Source organism: Peromyscus eremicus, chromosome 8a, assembly GCF_949786415.1.
Source record: "Peromyscus eremicus chromosome 8a, PerEre_H2_v1, whole genome shotgun sequence".
NCBI classification, from domain to species: domain Eukaryota; kingdom Metazoa; phylum Chordata; class Mammalia; order Rodentia; family Cricetidae; genus Peromyscus; species Peromyscus eremicus.
The window spans coordinates 50,618,096-50,642,456 of record NC_081423.1 but is presented as its reverse complement, the minus strand read 5'-3'; the positions used below and the strand labels follow the sequence as shown (position 1 = coordinate 50,642,456).

The window sequence follows — 24,361 nt, the reverse complement described above, 5'->3', positions numbered from 1 at the left end:
CCACGTGCTCTTAGCTGTGCTTCCTCCAGCCACAGAATAGGAAATTAGAAACACACACGAATAGGTGACGGAGTAAGTCCATGTCCCGGAAGACTGTAGCAAGTACTGTGGATGTGGATGAGACTGGCTAATTATGTTCTCAAGCTAAGTCAGCTGCCACCTTCCCCTTGTAGAGTATTTAAGCACTAGACACACAGTGCAGGGAAATGGATGGAAAGAGAACGGGAAGAGTCCATGCAGATGCTTTCTGAACCTCTCTACACCCAAGCACATGCTGAGCACTTGACATGGCGTCAAGCCCTGTGACTCCTTGACAACCATCCACCGTGAGTGCTGTTATGATGTTCATTTTCTGATGGGAAAATGAAGACAGAAAGAGAATGAACTGGGTTGAGGTCACACTGCTAACAAATGGGGGCTTCTGAGAGGTCAACTCGAAGGTTCTCAGACCTCCTGTCCTCTGAGCCTGGGAGGGGATGCTCCCTGAAGAGCTCTATCCATGGGGTAAGTGTAAGCGAGAGCATGTAACTCTGTCCACGTGAGGTGAGACACAAAGTCTCTGAGTATTTATTAAGAGAAAAAGTATAAATTTCATGGAAAGGAGACAAGTATGATATCAGAATATTGTGACCTGCAAATGTGGCTCTGCTTCCCCCCATTTCTTTGATAAAAATGAATTCTCTAAAGCACTTTTCAGAGCATAATCGTATTATTGAAAATCATATGTGGAAAATTACTTTCTGTTTCCAATTGGGTTATTTAATTTTAATGATTTAGTTTTACTTGTACTTTTTTTAAAAAGTGTGCATTTAAACTTTTAAAAAATATTCTATGTGTATGAGTGAATGTTTTACCTGCATGCATGTATGTATGTGCACCACATGTGTGCCTAGTGTACAAGGAGGTCAGAAGTAGCTGGATCCCCTAGAACTGGAGTTATAGGTGGTTATGATCCACTATGAGGGTGCGGGGAACAGAACCCTGGTCTTCTGTAAGAACAATAAATGTTTGTATCCACTGAGCCACCTTTCCAGCCCCAAGATGTGCACTTTTTTCCCAAGACAGGGTTTCTCTGTGTAGCCCTGGCTCTCCTGGAACTCACTCTGTAGACCAGGCTGGCCTCGAACTTAGAGATTTGCTTGCTTCTGCCTCCCGAGTACTGGGATTAAAGGCATGTGCCACCACCTCCAGCCTAAGATGTGCACTTTTGACAGACCTTTTTTTGTATTTTGTTAAGACAGGATCTGACATCGTTGCCTAGGCATCTTAGATCTCACTATGTAGCCCAAGTTAGCCTTGAACTCATGGCAATCCTCCTGCCTTAGATTTCTGAGTAGGCATGAGATTTATGATACCCTGCTTCTGACAAATTTTTATTATAATTCCACACTATTATCCTTCATACTCACGGCAAAATATGTCAAAATATGCTGTGGAAAACAGAGAAGAGACTGGAGAAGTTGTCTCTGCCAACATGTTTTCTGGGGAAGCCAGGGCCAGCCCTGCTTCTGACAGGGTAGTGCTGCAATACTCTGTATGACCACTGGGTGGCACCACTGCCTCTTAAATAGACAGCTCATGGGGTCCTCCCTTCCTGTTCCTTTACTGTCCTGGGAGTCTGTTTTGCACTCTCAGGTACAAGAAACTTACAGACTGGACTTGCAACTGGAGGTCATTTTTTTCTTGCAGCAGGGAGACCATTTTCTCCTCCAGCTCCTTCCGGCGAGCCTCAGATCGAGCCAGTTCTTCCTTGGCCCGTTCGAAGTCCTCCTTCATGGTGGCCATCTCCTTCTCAGCCTCCGCGCTTTTCAGCAGGGGCTTGATCTTGAAGAAGAGGTTCATCCAGGGCCAGTGCTTGACGTTCATGAAGGAGCGGACGTTGTACTGGATGCAGAAGATGGACTCCCTGTGAAGCCACAGAACTCAGATTAATTACCCACAGTGTTTTCTAGCTCATTTTTCACTTAAATCCCCATTCCCCATCCTTCTCAGCTGGGTAGAAGGCGGTATGGCCTAAGTTTTGCAGACCTGGAACCAGAGTAGGCCTGTGAATGAGGGGCACAGGACACAGCATGAAAAGATTGGGAGGAAAGAAGGCTGAACCCTTCACGCCAACTCCAATATCTCAACCAGGCTTATTTGTACCAGGTCCTTCTTTGCCTGCCTATAACTCTAATGATACCCTTGTCCGAGTATTGGAGCTTTCCACGCATGTGTCTGCTCTCCCGTGCCTCTGTGAACTGCTGGGTTTGTTTCCATATCCCCAGGGCACAGGGCGGCCGCTCAATCAATGCTGGATGAATGACTGATTGCATGAGTGAATGAAGGAGTACGTAAATATTCAGAAAGAGCAAATGAGTGTTCAGAAAGAGTGCATGAATATTCAAAGACCCAGAGCAGGAAGTGATGACCGGCTGGTGGGTAGGAGGGGTGGGGTAAGGGAGGTGAGACTCCACCTTACCTTCTCTCCATCATCTTCTTGAACTCCACCCTCATCAGGTAGCCCCTGCACACGGCCTGTGTGCGCGTCATCAGGGTCACCAGCTTCTCATCTCTCATCTCCTCCAGAAGCCCCAGGAGCCCCGCTTTGAAAAACACCTGCGTGAAAAGAGAGACCGGCCCGTGTCCTCCTCAGCGGCGTTCCATCAGCCTCCTGATGGAACCTGTTTCTTCCCAGCTCCAGCCTTAACACCCAGAGTGCTTCCAGGCCTCACTTTCCAGTGGCTTAGGTCTCTGTATCTGCACCTCCTGGGCTACTGTAGTGTGCTCTCACGTAGGTCCCAGCCCCATCAACCACCTGGACTAGTTCTGTAGAGCCCACATCAAGGCAGTCAAGACAAGCCGGGAAAGTAACCACGGGGCACAACTGTGCCCAGATTCAGAGATAGTCACAGATGGATCTGTATCCCACCTCCTGGGCTCTGTCACACCCTCAGACCTGTTGACCCCAATGTCCCAACTGTCCCCAGCAGGAGCTCCCTCTGGAGCAGCTAGGAGTCCAGGCTCTTCTTTCTCAGGAGCCTGGCTTCAGATGGAAACTAGCCTTTAGCACTCTCTGCCTCTCAGCCGATTTATCTGTTCAAGTGGCCTTGAGTATTTAGCGTGCCCTTGGCCTCCTGGGACCTTTGCTTCTTTGGCCTCCCAAGGACTCAATGAATTATGAATTCCTCCTTATCAACTCCTGCATCAGTTATTGTGATGAGTCAGTGACATTTGTCTGGATGGCTGTGCACAGGACACACACACGCACACAGTGACTAGAAGTCCTTCCATTGGTTGGAATTACCCTTCTCAAGTCAAGACCCTGGAGTCTGCCTTACATTCTATGTACTCTGAGCCTCTTTTTCCCCTGTCTGGGACACCAGAGTCCCCTGCTTGCTGCTCCATTTTCTAACTTATGATTCTTGCCTCTTCAAGATCAACACAGAGCCAGAGCCCCCAGCCACAGTTCCAGGGCTGTCCACAGTCTGCCTGGGCTGTGAGACAAGGTTGGTCAAGTTGACCAGACACAAGACCCTTCCCTCTGATTGGCTGACTAGCTGCCAGGGTTGAGGGAGTCTCCAGGCCATCTGTTCTCACCTTGGTATGGCCGAACCGGAACTGCTCCCGGTCCACGTCTATGGAGTTGAGGAGTTTCTCAGAGGCATTCTTGCTGTCAATGAACTGCCCTTCTGGGATGGCACTGGCGTTGAGGATCCGGTACCTGGGGAGAAGAGACGATGGTTTTGACTTCTCAGGATAGCCTTGTACCTGAGACCAGACCTTCTAGAACCTTCTGCTCCAGTCTTAAGACAGTGAGTACCTTGCTGCTAGTCTGGGAGAGTGCTAGTCTGGGAGAGGGGGGGTCCAGGGGTAGGTTCTAGGGTGTGGTGGAGTGAGAGAAGCATGGAGGAAGGAAGATGGGCTGAGCACACTTCTCAGAAAATTTGCCTTCAGAGGAAATGTCTCTTATCTGACCTGGAAGAGCTTTGGATTTAGCTGCTGCTCGGAGACCTCATTCCTCCTACCTCTCAAGGGGTCTGGACTTCCGGAAGGAAAGAGGTGTTCTAGAACAGTGGATTTCCACTGGCAGATTTGGCTTCCAGGGAACACCAGGTAATGCCTGGTATTTTCGATGGTCACAACACAGGAATGTGGTGTGTGGCTTGCTGTGAACATCTTTGGGTAGAGGCCAGAGATGTGGCTAGGATCCTCTAATGTACAGAGAACCGCTAGACAAAGGACCATCTAATTCCAGATGTCCATCACGATGAGACATCCTTCTTTAAAATGACAGTCCGGCTAGGTCTGACTACGACTGATAGATCAGTTAGGGTCCATCCCAAGACTCACTGTGGACGTGGGGGGATCCTTCTGGCACAATGAAGTCCAGAAAGCCTGAGAGGCTTCTTAGCATACCAACTGCTGAGGCCAAGGGTGCTTTGGATGGGGTGTGTGTGCAAAAGTTGTCCTCAAAAGAGATAAACACACGGAAGAAGTGACCTACCGCTGTTTGAAGTCAGCATAGAGGATTCGGCTGGGGAACCCTTTTCTGCAGATCCGAATGCCCTCCAGGACCCCATTACAGCGCAGCTGATGCATGACCAAGTAGTGGTCCATCACACCTGGTGGGGGTATGGGGGAGGGGCGGGAAGTGGGTGGCTTTTCATTATTTGTCTTTGGTGATCTAAGACACCATGAACTTAGACTTGAGTGTGTTGAGATCAGCACTAAGCAGGGTGACTACAACTTGTATAAGCATCACAGAGAAGATGGCCCAGTCTTCTGGGAGACTCCAGCATCCCAAGGCCATAGGAAGCAGATCTTTATTCTGCCAGAGGCCCTGTTTTAACTAGGCTCCAAAGAAAGGCAGGGGTGTGTGGAAAGGCCCTGGGGCTTCTTGTTAGACAACCTGAAGAGTCTTCCTTCCCATTTCTGCTGAGGTGAAAATGTCAAATGTGCAGAGCCTGAGGAGTCAGATAAGAAACAAAATCCACAGTAGGGTGGGAGGCTCAGTGTAGGGGCTGGTGGCCATTTGCTCAGCACCTGCTTCAGGAAGTAGGGGCTGGGTAGAAAGTGTGGGGCCAGTGAGACAAGAGAGGCCTACTGCAGGCAGAGATGCCAATGGCCACTCTTGGTAACCAGCCTGGTCAGAGGGTTAAAGGAGAGATACAATGGCTGTGGTGATTTCTCACTGTAAGCACCCTAAGTTGCTAGAGAGGGGTACAGCTAAGGCTGTCTTACAGAAATTTCTAGAGTGCCTACAGGCTTTCCTGCTTGCTCCAAAGAGAGACCCTTATAACAGTTTTCACAACTTGACTGGCACTGTAGCCCCTCCCACACAATGATTATCATCGACGTGTGACATTGATTAACAACAACGATTCATCTTAGTTGCCTTAAGCCAAACTCTGTGCAGCTGGCAGCTACGACACCAGACAGTGCGGACACAGAACGCTGCCATGGTGGCCCAAAGGTCCACCGGATGGGAATTTCCTGCAGAAAGATTGGTTAAGACCAAGGAGGAAATATATCTATTAGTATTCCAGAAGGATCTGGGAAGGAAACCTTAGACATTTGTCTGGTCCTCTCCCTCTTCCCACACTTTTGTTACTTTCCTTTTTGATGGTAATGGCTCCATTTTACTGATATTTTGAATAGAAAATCCATTTCAATGACTCTTAAGACGCTCATGATCCAAGGGTGCTGTTAAAATTTCTCTTCCAGTTTTGTCACAAAATGAAATACTCCTTTTGGAAAACTTCTGACATTTCTACTTCGTGGCCATATTACAGAAAAAATTTAAATATACAAACAAACTTTCTTATTTCTTTAAAAAACTTATTGGTATTCATTTCTCTTGATTTTATAACATGCATTATTTTTGGTTTATATTTTCATTTTTCACATTTCTTCTTAGTATAGCCACTGATTTTTAATTTTAGCAGATCTACAAAACATTGTGATTATGCATATTAATGAGGCACAGAATATTTCAGTCCATGAATGTGATTCCTACTGGTTCAAAACACAACGGTGTTATTTACCAACTGCATGAAAGAGGGACCTCCTGTGCTTGAAAAGTGAAAAATTGAGGACATGATGCTCCTGAGTGTGAGCTGAGGAGATTTATTGTAGATATGAGGGAGAGAATAGCCTCAGGCATCTGGAGTGGTCCAGACTGAAGATGGCTGGCAGACTGAACCAGGCCATGAGAGGAGAGGGGAAGACCGAGAGACGAAGAAAAGAGAGAGTGGGGAGAAGATAATACCTGGGAACACAGAGACCAAGAGGACAGGTAGCCAATTGGCTGGGTTCTATAGGCGCCCCAGAAGCTGAGGGAAGGGAAGTGAGGTTCAGGTGCTGGAGAGGTTGAGGGTAGTGGGTGGGGTGAGAAATGCTGAGAGGAGCCAGGACTCTCTGTAAGAGGTATTGGCCAACAGACTGGTAGCCAGCTGTCCACTTTGGTATGTTAAATAGGCACCTGGGGTATAGGTTAATGGAAGAGCCATAGGTCCCTTTGGCCAGAGATAAAGAGAATGACTCCTTTTAGCAAGCAGGAACTATCTTCTTAAAAGTCAGGGAATGCTGGCTTTTGTCTAAATGCTAGACTTTGGGAAAAGGAATTTCTTGAGACCTAAAATGTATCCATTTCTTTATTTGTAAAAATATAGAAAACAGTCACTTCTACTTCACAAAATGTACAATTGAGTGAAGCAAGTAACAGGATCAAAACCCTAGCTTGTGGTAAGGAGCCCAATGGACCCAAGTTAGGTCAGGGCTATAACTTCACGAGAGTCCTGCTCTATTCAAATAATGGCTAGCCTGGGTTGTTACTCACCAGGAGTCTTGGTCTCGTTGGGAATCAGGCAGCGTACAAAGTGAGGATGGGTGCTCCTTAAGTTGGTCATCAGTTTGTTTAGATTTTCCTGGAATGCAGACCAAAGCAAGCACGTTTCTCTTAGTGCACGCACGCCATTTCATTGGGCAGAGAAACAAGTGGTGGAGGAAGGTCCCAAGACAGAAACCACATACCCTGAACACAGCCGACACGGTCTGGAAAGAGGAACCCTTCTTCTTCCCTCCCTTCTTGCTTCCTGCAGAGTCACCTGCAGAGCGACACACAGGGGTCAGGTGCAGCGCAGGGGGCCCAGAGCAGGGTCTGTGCATGCATCTTCTCAGCCCCGAGACAAGAGTGTTGGCTGCACTGGCCCAAAGAGCCGAAGTTCTGTTGGACTGTTCTCGGCATACGCCTATGCCTTCCAGATTTGGGGACACTCAGCTTTATCACGGTGATAATGGGCTGGGGTGGGAATCGGTGACATTTAGCTGGAAGCATAATACACACTCTTAGTGTAGAGGGACAATCCTTTCCTGCGGGACTTTAATTGACATCTAATCAAATGGGTTGAGACATTCCTTCTCCCTGATTGGCGTCTCCCTCATGTTCACTCCTTTTATTATCAATTAATTATTTTTGGATTTTGAGACCAAGTCTTGCTATTTTGAGACCAGTCTTGCTGGATTTGAACTTGCAGCAATCCTTCTGCCTCAACTACCCCAGGGCTGGGATCATAGGAATAGGCCTCAGTATCCTGGATCTGCCTTCATGAGGAAGAAACTGAAAATAAAAAAACTATATATATATTTTTTCAAGAAAATTCTATAGTCTACTTTCATTTTTTTTCTTTTCTGAGAGAAACAAGTTAATACTTATCTCAGTTTGAAGTCCATGCTGTTTGGTCCAGTTTCAGGAATGGCTCTTTTTTCTATTTAGTCTCTGAAATTTAATCATGATTCACCTTGGGGAAAATATTCTCTCTCTTTTCCTCATTCTCCTGTCACTTGTCGCTCCCTGTCCCCAGGGGCTGGCAGGAATGTATATTTGGGTCAGGGAGGAAAGGGCAGAAAGCCTTTTCTCAGACACATATCCACCCACAGCTTCTTTAATAACGTCTTCACATTGTCTCTAAGGGAGGCTACCTTAGGAGACAGAGGCACTCTGGTCAGAGTCAAAGAAAATCATTCCATCATTCGAGTTTAACCTCTGCTCATTTATTATAATTCTCTGCCCAAAGTGTAACTAGACATTGACTTTTTAAAATTATGTCATTGTCTACTGAATCTTGCATGCATTTTAAAATCAAAGAAACTAAATAATAAATGTATGCACTTAAATGGTCAATACTTTAAAATTTTATCTTGGGCAATTGTTTAATGTGCCACACCTATTAGTACACTGAGTGTGAATGGACTAGGAACCTTGGGAATTGGTGGCATCTGCTGTATAGCTACTTTGGGGACAACAGCCTTTATGTGTAATCGTTTGGATATGTAGCCCAAACGATTACACATAGGGGCTGTCTGTGACAGCACACTCCTGCATCCTAGTACTTGGGAGTTTGAGGCAAGAGGATTGCAAGTTTGGGGCGTTCTGGGCCACATACTTAATCCTAGGCTACCTTGAACTACAAAGTGAGATCCTGTCTCAAACAAGCATGGTTACTACATGTCTATGGCACCAACTGGAAAGACACTAAGACACATGTGACCATGCATTTTCATTCCTAGGCATATATTCATGGAGCTGACAACAGATAACACAGAAATCTGCATATGCACATTTACTGAAGCCCCAGCCAGAAAGTGGAGATGGCCCAAATACCCACTGAGAAGGCAGAGACAAAGTGAAGACTATGCCTGCAGTGAGATATTATTGTCTGTAGAAAGGAATCCAGAAGTAATACTTGCTGCAGCATGCACAAACCTTAAAAACATCAAGCCTGAGTGAAGGACCCTATCACATCTGATTCCATTTCTATGAAATTTCCAGAAAAGGCCAAACCAGGTTCAAGCCAGCCCCAGCTATATAGGGAATTCCCCAAGCCCATAACCACTTGGGAACTTAAAGTCTTGGTATTATCCCTAAGTGAGGTGACAGATAACCTGGCCAACTTTGAGCAAATAATCGATAGAGACAGAGGGTAGATCAGAGGTAACCAGGACCCAGAGACAAGAATGGAGAGAGATTGCATATGGATTATAGGGGTGATTAAGATATATTTAAACTAGATAGTAGTGATGATTGCTCAGTATTACAAACATTCAAAAAAACTCACTGAACTCTTTAATTTTATTGTATTGCTATTATATCTTAGGTTTAAAAAACCATTAAACAATAAAGTATTGACTACCTTGTCCAGTTTACCCAGTTTAGAGTCCAGTTTACCTCCATGGAGCTCACTGTTTTAAGAGGAACATTGGGAATATGAGGAAGAAAAATGGAGGCTTGAAGCTTGTGTTGTGCTGTTTTATCTGTGAGCGGCTTTAGGGTGTGAGTAATTACACAGAGCTTTCCACAAGGGAAAAAGCATCTCACCTGCTTCTGCACCAGCGTAGTTGGAAAAGAGGAAGGACAACAGCTTCAGGGAAGACTTCTGGTACAGCCCCACCACCGTCTCATTCAGGGGGTCCTTGTTCTTGTCCAGCCAGCCGGCAATGTTGTAGTCCACGGTCCCGGCATAGTGCACCAGCGAGAAGTGGGCCTCGGCCTTGCCTTTGGCAGGCTTGGGCTTCTGGAAGTTGTTGGATTTTCCCAGGTGCTGGTCATAGAGCTTGTTCTTGAAGGAGGTATCTGTTGCCTTGGGGAACATGCACTCCTCTTCCAGGATGGAGAAGATACCCATTGGCTAGAAGGAGGATGACAGAGATGGTGTCTTTACAGTTAAGAGGCCATGCCAGTGGCTCCATGGTTGGAGAAAGCAAAGAGAAATCCTTTGGTGCCACCATCATGGTGTTAAGAGCGCAGGCATGTGAGTTGTGATAACAAGGCTCCTGGTATGTTTGATTCGGTAACAGAATGGTGGTAGATACCAAGAATGGCATCTTGCTGGATAGATTAGTCTGAAACTAGTAATGCCCCTGTTTCAGATTCCCAGGTGTTGGGATAACAGAATGTACCAGTATGCCCAGCATGGAAGTCCTTTTTAAAAGTTAATGTCATCCTTTGTTTTCACAGTAACTTCCCACTAAAAACGCCACTGTCCCTGGTCTCTCCTCTTTGAATTTTGGGTCATGTCACACTATGCATGCTGGGATTCCACTGACATGCTTGTCATCTTGTATTTTAACCACTCAGGCACCACCTTAGGTGTGACAACAGTTCTGAGTGTTTTCCGAGTCTCCCTCTTTCCAGGCTTATCCTCTCTGCAAAGGGGATGCTATCTGAAGGGGAGAGGGATTAGAGATGCCCATATGAGCAGATAAGAGGCATGGGGGTGCATACCATGGAGGAAAGAAGAAACATCTCTACCTTCTCTATAAGCTCAATGCAGGCGGCCAGGTCCATCCCGAAGTCAATGAACTCCCAATCAATGCCTTCCTTCTTGTACTCCTCCTGCTCCAGCACGAACATGTGGTGGTTGAAAAACTGTTGCAGTTTCTCGTTAGTGAAGTTGATGCACAGCTGCTCCAGGCTGTTGAACTGAGTGCAGAAACGAAATAATTTAAGTCTGAAAAATCCCTGTGAGTGAATTTGGAAACAGAGCTAAACAGAATAAGCCAGTCATTTGCCTAAATAACTCACATCAAAGATCTCAAAGCCAGCGATGTCCAAGACCCCAATGAAGTACTGCCTGGGCTGCTTGGTGTCCAGCTGCTGGTTGATGCGGGTGACCATCCACAGGAACATCTTCTCATAGACAGCTTTGGCCAGGGCACCCACAGAGTTGGTCACCTTGAGAATGGACCATCCATTTAACATTCATATTAAATCATTATTCCACACTTATTGGTTGTATTAAGTTGAAGCATGAAATTGACATCATGATGGTCAAAAGTAGCTGCATGTTGACAATTCCACATCATTCAGCATCTTATTAAATATTTCTTGAGACATCTGTCTAGCTCATGATATTCTCCTTTCATTAAGAACAATTCCACTAAAAACATGGTTCTTAACCTCCATGGTTAAGACACATGACAGCCCTGGCCATGCTTCATTCAATCAGAGGAGAGGCCTTGATGCAGGTTGGGTGAGTTAATGTTTCTTGATAGAATTTGGAATTGGGATCAAAAGACAGTGGTCTGAATCTCAGGTTGAAAGTGGAAACATGGAGGTGTAAGTTGGAAAGGGACTGAGGGACATCTCAGGCAGGAGGGGTGGAGGGAGCTTATCCGGCAAAGACACAATAAAGCAGAGAGCTGATATAGCATGTGGAACTCCCCAAAGAAAGCGTCAGAGAGAGGCCGCCCAGCCTTCACTTCCTGGGTACCAGCCCTCACCTAGTAGGCATGCCTGCATTGGCATCCCTTGGGTCACCACTGAGATCTAAGGATAATTCCCACCTTGATGTTGAAGTCAGTTTCGCACCACTTTCCAAATGTAACTAGAAGGATGCTGTGGACATGGCTGAGATAGCAGGCCATCTGAGTCAAGCGGATTCTGGGGATCTCTGTTACCTGTTGGACGTTCTGTCCTTTGGTGACATACTCGTTGCCGACCTTCACTCTTGGACAACACAGGCCTTTCAGCATCTCCGCAGAATTCAGTCCCATCAGGTATCCGGCTTTGTCAGCCACTGAAGGAAGAGGAAACATGGTTGCTGGACAGAAGTGGAAGCCTCCTGGCTCTCGGATTAGCCCAGGCTCTTCCCAGAAATATGCCTCATGGTCCTTTGTGATGTCTCTATATTCTCTCGTGTTACCAGGCCTGGATTTGCCTGGAAAGCTTCAACCCATAGCTCAGGGGCCTTTTGTTTTCAAGAACTCCCGATCTGTCCCCTAGATGCAAGCTTTACAAATAGTAAGCTTATGTTTCTCTTCCTTTTTCTAGGTATTGAGGATATCATCCAGGGCTTTGGGATTGCAAGTGCTCTTCTACCGAGTACAGGCCCAGACAATATGTTTCTTGACTTATTTTTGACCTACTAATAGTTCAGCTTCATTAACACGTTAGTCAGCTGGGCATGGTGGCATACTCCTTTAATACCTGTACTGGAGAGTCAGAGATAGGCAGATCTCTGTGAGTTTGAGGCCAGCCTGGTCTATATACAAGTTCCAGGACTGTCAGGACTATATAAAGAGATGCTATCTCAAAGCAACAACAACAACAATTGAAACTACAAAAAAAAAAAACCCAAATCAAAAAGCATGTTAGTTACATAGCAACACCTGAGGGTCCCAGCAACTGTGAGTTGAAAATACTAAGGAAAAGAGTTACATCTGGGCTGGTTAGATTGCTCAGCAAGTAAGGGTGCCTTCTGCCAGGCCTAGTGACCTGAGATTGGTCTCTAGGACTCACACAACAAAAGGTGAGAACTGAATCCTTCAAGTTGTTCTCAGACATCAACACATAGACTCTGATGTGCAGCTCTCCCTTACACCCCCAGAGGTAGTATTTTTAAAAAAGTAATTGTATTGCCAGTCACTGTGGCTCACACTTTTAATCCCAATACCCAGGAGGCAGAGTCAGGTGGAGCTCTGTTAATTTCAGGATAGCCTGGTCTATATTGTGAGTTCTAGACTAGCCAGGGCTACTTAGTGAGATCCTGTCTCAAAAACAACAACAACAACAAACAGAACAAACAAACAAAAACTTGCATCTGTACTGAGCAATATAGCATGACTGTTTACATTGTACCAGATGTGAAAGTTATCTAGAGATCATTCAGAGTACATTGGAGGGTATGCATCAGTTGTACACAAATACCACCACAGTTTACATAGGGGAGTCGAGCTGCAGAGGGCTTTAGTACATGCTGGTTAATTTCTGTCCGCTTGACACAAAGTAGAGACACCTTGGAAGCAGTGACAAATGAGGCATTGCCTTCTTCGGATTGGTCTGCTGGCTTGTCTTCTGGGCAATCGTTTTCTTGATTGCAAATTGATGAGGAGGGCAGAGCTTCCTGCAGGGGGTGCCACTGCTGTGCAGGTGATCCTGGGTTGTCTAAGAAAGGTAGCTGAACCTGAGTCTAGAATGACACCAGGAAATGGCTTATCCCCATGGTCTCTGCTTTAGTTCCTGCCTTGACTCCCTGCTTTGGCGTCAATCAGTGGTGGACTAACCTGTAAGCCGAATAAACCCTTTTCTCCCTTGAATTGCTTTTGGTCATGGCTTTATCACAGCAACAGAAAGTGAACTAGGGCCTGGTAGTTGTAGGCAGTGAGTCCTTGATACCTAAGCCTGGAAAATGCCAAATGACGACGATATGTTCGTGTCATCAGTGGACATGGACTGATAGCAGCTGAGTCCGTCAAGGAGGCAGAGAAATGCTTCTTCCCAGGCAGACCCTTCCCTGGATGGAACTCTCATTTTGTTAACTAGGTATGGAGACAGGTTCATTAAATTCCAGGGCAGTATTTGAGAAGCACTTTATCAACAGCCACATGCACGCCTTATTCTGCTCAAACTGTCACCTCTTCTTGCTGTGTCCACTTATGTGGATGGGACCAGTTATTTACTATTGTCACTCTCATCCTTGATAAACCCATGTTCACTTCATGCCCTCAAATCGCTGGCCTTTGACTTGTTTCCAGCAGCTGTGGAGCAGTACAAGCAGCAAAGAGTCTGGACTCCAGGATCAGATTGCCTGGCTCCAGACTGGACTGCCAGGCTCCGGATTTTGTCTTTGCTTCTCCATGCTTTAGTTTGTTCATTTGCAAGACTGGGGGCTAGTGACAGTGTTGGGATTCTAGGGTTATCAGGGGGCATGCCTGGTGTTTGGTGAGCCTCCGGTGGATGACTACTTTTGACACACAGATTGGCATCATCATCATAGGTGCTCGTGCCTGACTATAGTTCCCCCACTGTTTTTTTTTTTTTGGTCAGGGTTCTTTCTGCTATAAACATGAGGCACATGATTACTAGGGCAGGAAGAGGTCCAGGGATTCTACCAAGACATGTTTCTGTACAATGCACACTTGCTGAGGATCCTGGTGCATTTTCTCCAAGGTTCCATGCTTGAAGTTATGCCCTAACTGATTTATGCCCCTGCTACTTGGAGTGTCATTGGTTTATGTAACTTCCCAAATGTAAATCTGCCACACATTCTTTTTTTCTGTAGCCAGAGTGGATCACATCTCTTCCTCAGTTCTCACTGCATTATCTCTCTTGTATCCGTGCTTACCACAGTGTGTCTACCTCTCCCCTCATCTTTCGGAATCCTAACCATCCTTCACAGTCCAATTCACTGTCCTTTACTCCAAGAAGCCTTCCACAGTTATCCTGGGCCAAATGTTTCCTGTTCTGAATTCTGTTTCTCTTCCCACTGTATACCACTGAGGTAGGCAGGCATCTAAGATGGCTTCCAAGACACGTGCCCCTGGTGTACATCTTGTATAATCTTCCCTTGTGTGTGAGTGGGATCTATGAGCATGGCGGGCTGTAATACCCACAGTAATGCTACTGACCAGATGGTTTAAGTTGACAAAGGGGAGATTAATGCAGGCAGAGAGAAACAAATCAGGTGAGCCTTAACCGCACACCGATAAGGTCATTTAGATCTTCCTAACCTTGAAGCCATGTCTACAGAGCCTTTGTGATGCCTCCAGGTTTAACCAACCCAATTCACACACTGTGGGGATGGAATCAACAGGTAAGATTATTAGGGGTGACCCACAACTATTCACCCCTTTATTCAAGGAATTTTTAGGATGCACATGAGAGAAGAAAGGGTCGAAGAACAGGCCACACGGGGTGGTGTGAGCTCTGTAGCCTGTCCTCTCCTCCCATTTCCTTCAGCTTCACTTCTAGGACTTCTATGGGTAAGGTAGAGAGCAGCTTCCATCAGCCGGGTGAGAATTATGGAGAGGAAGAGGCGTTCACCAGTTTTTGGTTCAGGGTCATGTTTAGTAGATGTCAGAGTGGGAGGGCCAGGAGGAAGAAAACTTGACGCCCTTTTTATCAGAGGTTTTTCACGTTAGGTCCAAATGATCAGGACAGTGTCCTGGGCATTCATGTTAGTACGCATCGAGAGAAAGTGATGTTCACTTAGCAATGGTCTAATAGGTCACTCATTCAAATCCACCTTAAAAGTGGAGCAAACTTCAATGGTGAGAGCAGATGACGATTTGACACTATATGTCTTAACGAAATGAGTGGACTTGTTAAGGACATGAACCATGAGTCTTGAACAACTCAAATTCAGGGTGTATAATTTTGGAAGAGCAAAAGAGTTTATCTCACATAAGCTCAGACCACATATGAACATAGGAGGGGAATCAACTCCCACCCACCTCCTCGGGTCCAGTTACCTTCGGTGCCATCCGGCTCTGCCTGCTCCTCTCTCTGCTTCTGTTTGAACTTCATGTTCCCATAATGCATCACGGCCCCCGTCAGCTTGTAGATCCCAACTTTCTCCTCTGGGCTGAAACCCAGGATGTCAATGGCATTCTAGAAGGAAGAAAAGGAACTCAGGGATCCTCTTTGTGTATCATATGAAACAGTATTTGCTCACATCAGCAGATGGATGAGGGATGTGTCAAGTTAAAGGCTAAAATCCAGTTTTAAGTATGTTTGTTTAGGTGAATGGAGATTATGGGAAGAAAATGAGGTTGTTTATTTTCTCTCATCAGATAAGAGCTAGCTCTAACCTTTCCCACTCCATGTAGATGGGTTATTTTCTGAATGAGCGGATTGGAAACCACTGTATGGTACAGGAAGAGGAATATTGTACAGACAGTGATGGAGAAATAGTGTCCCAAAGTCTCAGTGTGTCATTGTAACATGGGAATCCCAGTGTCATCTATCATTTAGTAAATACACTACAGAAATTAGACCTGGGAGGGAAGGTCAGCAGAGGTATTACCAATTTTCAGATGAGCAAAGGACAGATTTTTGTAGAGATCCCCTTTTATTTAAGGTATTTGGATAAGGTGCTATCCATATGTTATCTTATTAAGTCAGCATAATAACTTGTAGGTTTATAGATGTTTTTATGTAAGTACTCCTCTGTGTGTGTGTGTGTGTGTTTATGTATATGTGCGTATATCCTTCATGTTCATATACCTTGTAGATATACAGACTTATGGGTGAAGAAGTAAGTAGTATCTCTGGATCCCCATTTTCCCATGAGCACATTAAGATGCCTCTAAGCTCATGAACTCCGTAATGCTCTACGCAAACAAATAAGCACATGCTTACATCAGTCGCCAACAGCTCCTCGCTGTCATCAATGCTGGCTACCGTGACCTCTCCTTGGCTCACGAAGGGGAAGTCAAAGGGGTTGGTTGAAATCAGAAGCAAGTCTGTGAAAGAGGAAGGTGTTTGAATGCCTCAGTCAGCCCTCAGTCTCAGTACTGTTCCCACTGCTGATCCAGAAGCTAAGGACAGCATCCCCGGAGCTTACCAATTAGTTCTGGCTTCTTGTTTGACATGATTTGGTAAAAAATGTGGTAGCTTCGTTCACTGGATAACTGGAATGTCACTCTGGATTTTTCCAGGAGATCTAAAGTAACAACAGTAACAACAATAACAACAACAAAAATCATGAGCTTGCAGGTTCCTGCGTGATGCCTTTAGCTGAGCATTATTTCTATGCGTTGTGTGGACTCACAGGTTTCAATGTCCGCTGATGCAAGCTTCCCTGTGGCTCCAAAGTGTATCCGAATGAACTTCCCCTGTCCAACAGCAGGTTGACAAACACGTTATTTTATTGATGCTGCCTCTGATTCTCTGAGAGGTGGGTAGGAAGTGGGTAGAGGTGCGTGTCTGGGAGTGACATCAGAAGCACAAACACTTCCTTCCTGTCTGTGTCCCTGACATCCATGTCCCTAGGCTGGGTCATCCAAGGCTATGAGAATTCTGCCCTAAGTGTTGATCCTGTTCCTGCATCTCTGGGGAAGCCCACAGGCTCATTTTCTGACTTACCTGCTTAGAACCACATCAGTCTTGATTGCCTCCTTGTTATCATACCTGGCTTCCCACACTCTTGCTGTTTCCTAACAGCAAATCCACTTTTCAGGCCCAGACTCAGGCCAGCCTCTCTAGCTCCCAAATGAACAACTCAGGGTCTGTGTAATTCTCCTTTTTTGATCTCTCTCTCTCTCTCTCTCTCTCTCTCTCTCTCTCTCTCTCTCTCTCTCTCTCTCTCTCACACACACACACACACACACATACACAAAACACTATATATCAGATGTAAAATAAACAAAACATTATATATTATTTATATGACATATTTATGAACTTGCATCTATGTATAATTTACAATAATAGCATGCACACACAATATATTTACTCCTTTCTTACATTATCTGCTTAGCTGATCCTCTACCACACTGTGAGTGAATTTGAAGGCAAAAGTCATGGCATATTTGTTTCCTTATACCGTCTGGAACGTGTTCAGTCCTCAAAAGTTTCTCAAAATGTTATGACTAGTCTATGAAATGTTAGATAACTCTTCAGTATTCTTTAACTTAATGGAAGACAATATAAGTCACCCCTTAGCCTGTAAATGTCTGGATGGCAGAAAGTCGACAGACGTTATTGTGAGTCTGAATCAGGACCAAGTTAAGGAGACATCACAACTAAGTGGGTGTACCAATTCAGAGTTCCCAAAGGCATTGTCTCCTCTTAAGGTCAACACAATAACCAGCTCGATCCAGGTGTGTTTAACACGTGTAACAGACACCCTCATGCTTAGCTGTGTAACCAGGAAGACAGGTATGCATGGGGCAGTGAGCTGAGTTCAAGGGGCATAGTCAAGGAGGGAATAGTCAGGGCTCAGTGCCACAGTCTCTGAGAGATGCACCCACTTTCTACTCAGTACCCATTTGGTCTCTGTGGGAAGATTATGGGATGCTGAAGTTACCAAGCTTGGGAAATGTGTGGAATGCTCATGCACTTTCGTAACTGGGAGTCTTTGGTCAAACTTCACCTCTGAGCACTTGTTCCCCTGGCCGAGAAAGCTAAATGGAGGAATAAATGTTTACTTATTCGTTAGCATGGAAGTAAATACCACTTTGGTTGAACTAATCTTTAGTAAAATTCTGGAAGATGGAATATATCCTTCAGTATTGACAACACCAAGCCACTCTCAGTTTCTAATCTCTTGTCCTGCCTTCACTGGCTGCCCCTCCTCCCAGGGCCTCCTGACTCGGAAGAGGTCAAGTTTGCTAATTTAGACTCTATTAAGGTTTCTGTGGCTAAGTCAATCAATGTTTGCATTTAAAAGTGCTTCTAAGCACTAGGCATGACTTCGCTTGCCTATTACCCCAGCACTGAGGGTCAGAGACAGGCTGAGCCTGAGTGGTTGCTGGCCAGGAGCCTAGCAAAAATGGAAAGCTTCTGCTTCAGTCAGAGACCCTATTTCGAGGCAATAAAAAGATAATACCCTGCTATTGCCTTCTCAAATGTGCAAATGGACACACAGAGAGAAATTAAATAAGTTCTTCCACCTACAGAGACCACTTCGGCCTTAATGATTCCTCCTAACGTGTGGAGTATGAGTCCCTGTGACTCAGCATACTGTGAAGGGGTCTTCCATGGTTAAGGATAGACAGTGAAACCCTCCCTTTGCCAGGAATAAGCCTACACCTTCCTAATTAATTCCACTTAGCCCTGTTGATCTGAATTGTAGGACCAAGGCTCAGTGTATGTAGCAAATTTTCCTATCTAGGATTTCAGGGATGGGTGTAATTGGGTGGGGAGTTGAAAACTGATCTGCTCTTACGAATCTGGAGGAATTGTCGTTCCTCACGGTCTTGGCATTTCCAAAGGCCTCCAGCAGGGGATTGGCTTGGATGATCTGATCCTCCAGTGTTCCCTAGTAACAAGCGAAGAGAGGAAAGTCAAGAACTTCAGACTTTCTTCTGGGATGGGTGTTTGGTGACTGGAAACTGTGGGTGTCTGGGCAGAGTACTGGGAAGGATGTCACCCCTGACCAGTGGTCAGGGCTGGTGTGTGGACAGCCCTCCTGGGGGAGTCTCAGGGTTCCCTTTTGGAGAAGCTTTTTTTAGGGTAGCATTGGGGTGACCTGGCTTTGGCAGATTCCGGACTGGAATGTATTCCCCTCCATTTCAACATGCTTTCTTTTCTACTGATGCTTCATTACAAACGGTAGGCTTTTTAAATACGCACTTCAGCAAGAGGAGCCCACCTGAGACCTAGTCACTTGGAAATTCTATGGTTAGAGCCTCACCAGCCTTCTTAAGAAATTCTCTGGGTAGTTCTGAAATGTGTTCCCTCTTGAAAACCCATAGTACTCCTAATCTTTCTCTAAAGGGGGTGTGAAGTCGGTCAAGATCGCCCAACTGCTGCTGATGGAGCTGGTGCTAGGCAGATCTCCAGGTCTACAATGACAGTACCAATCCCAGTTGTGTCTGAGTGTGACTGTGATTTAGGCAGAGACATATACTTTGAACTTCATCCAGTTTCCTGGTACAAACTTTCTAAAACTCTTGGGGTCTCTGAGGTGATGTGGTATGGTCTGGTGTTGTGTGGTGTGGTATGGTGTGATGTTGTGTGGTGTGGTATGGTGTGATGTGGTCTGGTGTGTGTGGTGGCTGAGAGCTGAAGCCTCGGGACAAGGGTTTTGTATGGTTAGAGAGTTGAGCTGGTCACTGATGGCTGACTAATGGAAAGGACTAATGGTAAGGATCCCCTAACCAAAGGAATTTGGAAAGCTTCCAGATTGGTGAGCCCAGGTGCTGAGAGGTGGCATGTTCAAAAAGGGCACAGAGACTCCAGATTCCTCTTCCCACACAGTATTCGTGCATCTCTTCCCTCTCACTCAATACATTTAAGGGATATAGTTCTTGAGTTCTGTGAGCCACTCCAGCAGCAGAAGAGAGAGCAGGGACTCTTTACTTGTAAGAAGTTGGTTCAATGTACATACTGGTAGTATGGACCGGAGCTTGTGAGCCTGAACCATTAACTTATGGGGTATGATGCTATGTCCCCTAAGCTAGTGTCAGAATTAAATTGAGTTGTAAGATCCTGATGGGCCTTCCACTGAACTGGAGAATACTTCAGTTATAGAAAAATATCTATACTTTTGGTATGAGAAATTTTCTGTATAAGAATACAAAGGGACAAAAAAAAAAGCCTGTCCCAATTGGGCTATCTCTGCTGAGTGTACTTCCTTCATATCCTTGGCATTCACTTAATATTGGAGGTATATTTATTCCAACAAGCCTTTGGTGCATAATACCCCTCACCTGCATTTTGCCTGGCTGCTGCTCTTTCTTCTTATCTCCCGTGACTGCAATTGTGGCAAAGTACTGGATGACACGCTTGGTGTTCACAGTCTTCCCAGCCCCAGATTCTCCACTGTCAATTAAAAAGTAAATGGGATAAAGGAAAGTGGAAGAGAAGGTGTCGACTTCGAAGCCATCGTGATGTAAACGTGGGCTACTCACGTGATCAGGATGGACTGGTTGTCTCGATCTGGAAACACAGAAACAAGCAAAACCAAACTCATAAGTAATAGGAGGGTTTAAAAATGAGCAGCCCTGCGAGGAGTCTGAGAACACAGCTCTGGCTTTGCCACTTGCTAGGGGTGTGGTGTAGGCCTGTCCAATCATTGTGGGAGAATTTATGCAGATTCTCTGAAAGTGGGATGCTGGAGCAGTGAGCCCCGCAGTGCGAAGGGTGTCTATATTTGTAAATCTGAGCTCCTTGCTGGCATGCTCTTACATTTCTTTTAACAAGGGAAGCAAGCCTTGGGTCCTGAGCTGTTGGGAGGCCATAACTTTTAGCTGATTGGATGTCATCTTAATTTCTTGGTCTTGATTTTCTACTTGCACAAAGTAAGACTGATTTTCCATTTATGAAGTGTGTGAAGAGAATTGTAGCACTCTAAAATTCATATATCGAAGTCCTAACCCTTAGAACCTCAGAATGTGACCTCATTTGGAATTAAAATGTAAATGAGACTCAGATATTATTAAAGATGTGGTCAGACTGGAACAGGCTGAGGCTTGATCCACATCTCTGTGTCCCTGTAGTGTAGGAACAAATGAAGACATATGCACATAGAAAGAACACCAGGGGAAGACAAAGGCAGAGTAACATAGTAACAGAGGCCCAGTAACATGGAAGATCACCTACAAACCATGGAAGTTGGGTGAGCACCCTTGAACACATTTTCTCTCATGATCCTTATAAACATATTTCTCATTAAGATGCCCAGCTTGTGGCATTATGTCACAGTGGCCATGGCAAGCTAATACAAATAGTGATGTGACTCTTCCCTTTAAAACGTGTCAATTTGGTTAATATATAGGGAAGAAATTGAAGAGTTGGTGAGGATTGTAGAGGTTTGTTTGATTTTTATGGGTTTTCTAATCATGGCTGCTCACTTCCTATGTCTGTGGTAAGTCAAGTCAGGTGAAAGTTTAGTGGACAAGTGACTGTAGGCATAGTGGTGTGGCAGTGTTAGCATGTATCTGTGTCTTGGGAACGATCAGAGAAGTGTGCTATACCCCTTGAACTTTGTATTCCTTAAGTGGTTGGTGGTTAGTGTGTCTTTTAAGTGTACCCTTAGTGGGGTGAAGTGGGGGTATGGAAAAGCAGAGTCCTTGTCTTCCACAATCCCCCTGAATAAGTACAAGTTTGGAGTACCTCAGCTAGGACCCCTGGCTTTGCTCTGGACCATGACTACTGTAATGAAAGATACCACAGCCTTGGTCATTCACCCCCAAGTCATTTGATGCTCCCAAGTTCACACTGACCACTGTGTTGTTTAGATGAAGAGTGAGTGAGGTCTCCAAAGGGCCCAAGTACTTAGCCAATAAATGACTTACGATCACATGAAAGCAAGGGCTCACTCACCTGTCAGCATGAACTGGTAGGCGTTGTCAGAGATGGAGAAGATGTGGGGCGGGGCCTCCTGGCGCTTTTTGCCTCGGTAGGCCGCCACCACCTCAGGGTTGTACACCGGCAGCCACTTGTAGGGGTTGACGGTGACGCAGAAGAGGCCCGAATAGGTCTGTGGGAAATTTAAAAGATTATGGATCTTGTTTTTCCTCAGAGAGGTAAGTGAAATAGAAAGAGGTCAAAGGCTCTCACGTAGATCATCCAGGCTGCATATCGTTCTTTGAGGTTATACAGCACTGCGGGTTCGTGCAGGTGGGTCATCATGGCCATGTCCTCGATCTTGTCAAACTTAGGGGGGTTCATGGGGAAAACCTGGTCACTGTTCAGAGTGAGCTCCTGGGTGGAACAAGGAAAAGCAAGTGATGGGTGCAGAACCAATGACCTGTGCTCTCCTGGGGGCAGGTGGCATGCTGGGATACTGCAGTGTGGTCAGGGCATTACCACAACAACTTGATGGATCCTTTCCACACCCAGAGATGACCTGGCAGTAACTTTCCTTGGTTAACCTGATTCTGGTCTGGTGCGCCTAGGCATCCTGGCATTGTGTGTGCCAGGAAAGGGCATCAGGTATGGAAAGCTAAAGAGAAGTTTGGCCCTCAGAGTTGCCAGATGGTGCTTAAGGTAGCCAAAGGCAAGGCGAGTTGCCTTGATATGACCTGTTGCTCTGAGTGCTGTAATGAGACAAAGGTTGGGAAGAACTTTCCTCATGGGCTCTGTGCTTCCCTTCCTCAATACCCTGCTTCTGTGGGTGTCTTTGCAATATCTTCATTAGGGTTGTCTCTAGAAAGAAACCCCCAGAGCCCTGCCCAGGTGCCCCCTCTCATGGCCCATTTCTTTTCACCTGTTTCTTCAAAGCTCTGATAATTGCTTGGATCTCTGCTGTCATAGTTAAACATTTGGACAGGTATGATGGTTCGTGGTTGAACAGTATTTGGAGATAATTATTGAATTTCACCTCTCTAGGTTACTCCCACCTTTGCTTCCTACTCAAGCATATAATTGGCTCTGTGCTTCATTCTCGGGAGACACAGAAAGTAGGGCAGGAGAGAGAGAGAGAGAGAGAGCCAAGAAGGTTTGCTGGCTTTTATTCTCCTAAAACTGAAGTTCTTAGGGGAGCTTTGGGGTTAGCGGAAGGAGACTCGCTGATGTGGGCTGAAGTTCATGAGGAAGGAAGGCCTTTCATCCCAATATCTGAGCCTATAAAGAGACCCCCAAGATAGCCCACAGGGAGAGAGAAGGTCTCTGCATCCTGACAGCTTAGGGACTGGCACTCACTTCTTAGTAGATCCACCAGAAAGGCAGTGGGTCCAGGTGGACTCTCTGTAAGATTGTGAAAATGGGGCACAGCTCTGAAGGTGGGGAGACCCCAAGAATGGCTGAAGACTGGTTTTTATTTTCTCTATTTCAGTGAAAAGAAGCTAGAGTCAGAGGTTTAGTTCAATGATAAGACATGTAAACAAGATCTGTTGGCTGTGCCTGCGTTTGAACTGGTATTCATTCCTGACACACAGCCCTTACACTAGATGGCAAACTTTGGGGAAGCAGGAACCATGACATGACAGCAGAGGTCTGATGTATGTCCAATAAGGATTGAACTGAAGAGTGCACTGTGATTACCCACTCCAAACCAATGGGGGCCCTGGAGCTTGCTCTGTAAGAGCCCCACCGCCTAGAGCTTGTATTGAATTGACCCATCAGGCAACAGGCAGCATCAGATGGTTATGGCCCAGCATGCAATCTCTAGTAGTTCACTCCAAAGGAAAGCAAGGACGCTACATTATTAAAGACCAACACTTACCCGGTCATCTAAGGTCTTGACAATAACTTTGTCATTTTCCCTGCTCTGGATCATGCCTTTCACATACATTTCTTTATCATCCACAGCAAAACAGGCTTTCTTAGAGTCGAAAGGGCGATTCTGAGCCTCAATCCTCTCCTTCTCTGGTTTTCGGAGGTAGGGAGCAGCTTCTCCAAAAATGGCCATCTCAGCGTCTGAACTCATGACTGCTGGGGGCTGAGAAGACAGGGGGACTAGTGAGGCTTCGGCTTGGGTAAGTACTCCACCCTCCTCTGCCCCATTATTGCTATTCAGTCGGGGGCGGGGGTGGGGGGGCAGGTTCAGAGGCTCTTGGAACAACTCTACCTTTTGAGAGATGTACAGCCAGGCCCAGGGAGGGCATTAAGTGGGCAAACTCAAGGCAGCCACATGTTTGGTAAAGAAGGCTCCAGTAAGCACCTCCTAAATGACTCATCCTGCTTGAGCCCTGTGACCTGAGTGCCATGCCCTTATGTAAACGTGGGAACAATGTTTGGAATGGCAGTGATTCCTAATAGAGAATTCGTACAGCTCGGTGCTAACACACTGATTTGAATGTAAAGATTCATTTCACTTGTTTAGGTAACAAGATAATTAATGGAAGGCACGCTGGCCCAGTGCAAGCAGTCCAGACTTCAACATGTGTCAGAACCCTCCAGGAACCAGTTAAAGTAGAGAGCTGGGTCCCAACTATCTATTGTAGGATTTGGTGGGCTGAAAATAGACATTTCTTGCAGGTTTCTAGGTCA

At 45.8% G+C, this 24,361-nt stretch overlaps 1 protein-coding gene across 1 annotated transcript in view; it reads right to left on the bottom strand.

Annotated features, from left to right (window-relative positions):
- Myh13 (myosin heavy chain 13) overlaps positions 1-23,798 on the bottom strand; it is a 48,265-nt gene extending 24,467 nt beyond the window's left edge. The window contains exons 1-20 of the mRNA XM_059270934.1: positions 23,595-23,798; positions 21,989-22,132; positions 21,752-21,908; positions 20,338-20,365; positions 20,137-20,248; positions 18,651-18,743; positions 16,533-16,596; positions 16,326-16,424; positions 16,121-16,224; positions 15,232-15,370; positions 11,440-11,558; positions 10,565-10,714; positions 10,292-10,462; positions 9,359-9,668; positions 7,015-7,088; positions 6,821-6,908; positions 4,487-4,604; positions 3,580-3,703; positions 2,462-2,598; positions 1,651-1,906 (exon numbers count right to left, since the gene is read on the bottom strand). Of these exons, the coding sequence (XP_059126917.1) occupies positions 1,651-1,906; positions 2,462-2,598; positions 3,580-3,703; positions 4,487-4,604; positions 6,821-6,908; positions 7,015-7,088; positions 9,359-9,668; positions 10,292-10,462; positions 10,565-10,714; positions 11,440-11,558; positions 15,232-15,370; positions 16,121-16,224; positions 16,326-16,424; positions 16,533-16,596; positions 18,651-18,743; positions 20,137-20,248; positions 20,338-20,365; positions 21,752-21,908; positions 21,989-22,132; positions 23,595-23,798 (2,691 nt within the window). The remainder of the gene's footprint in view (positions 1-1,650; positions 1,907-2,461; positions 2,599-3,579; positions 3,704-4,486; positions 4,605-6,820; positions 6,909-7,014; positions 7,089-9,358; positions 9,669-10,291; positions 10,463-10,564; positions 10,715-11,439; positions 11,559-15,231; positions 15,371-16,120; positions 16,225-16,325; positions 16,425-16,532; positions 16,597-18,650; positions 18,744-20,136; positions 20,249-20,337; positions 20,366-21,751; positions 21,909-21,988; positions 22,133-23,594) is intronic.
- Between the last annotated feature and the right edge of the window lie 563 nt (positions 23,799-24,361).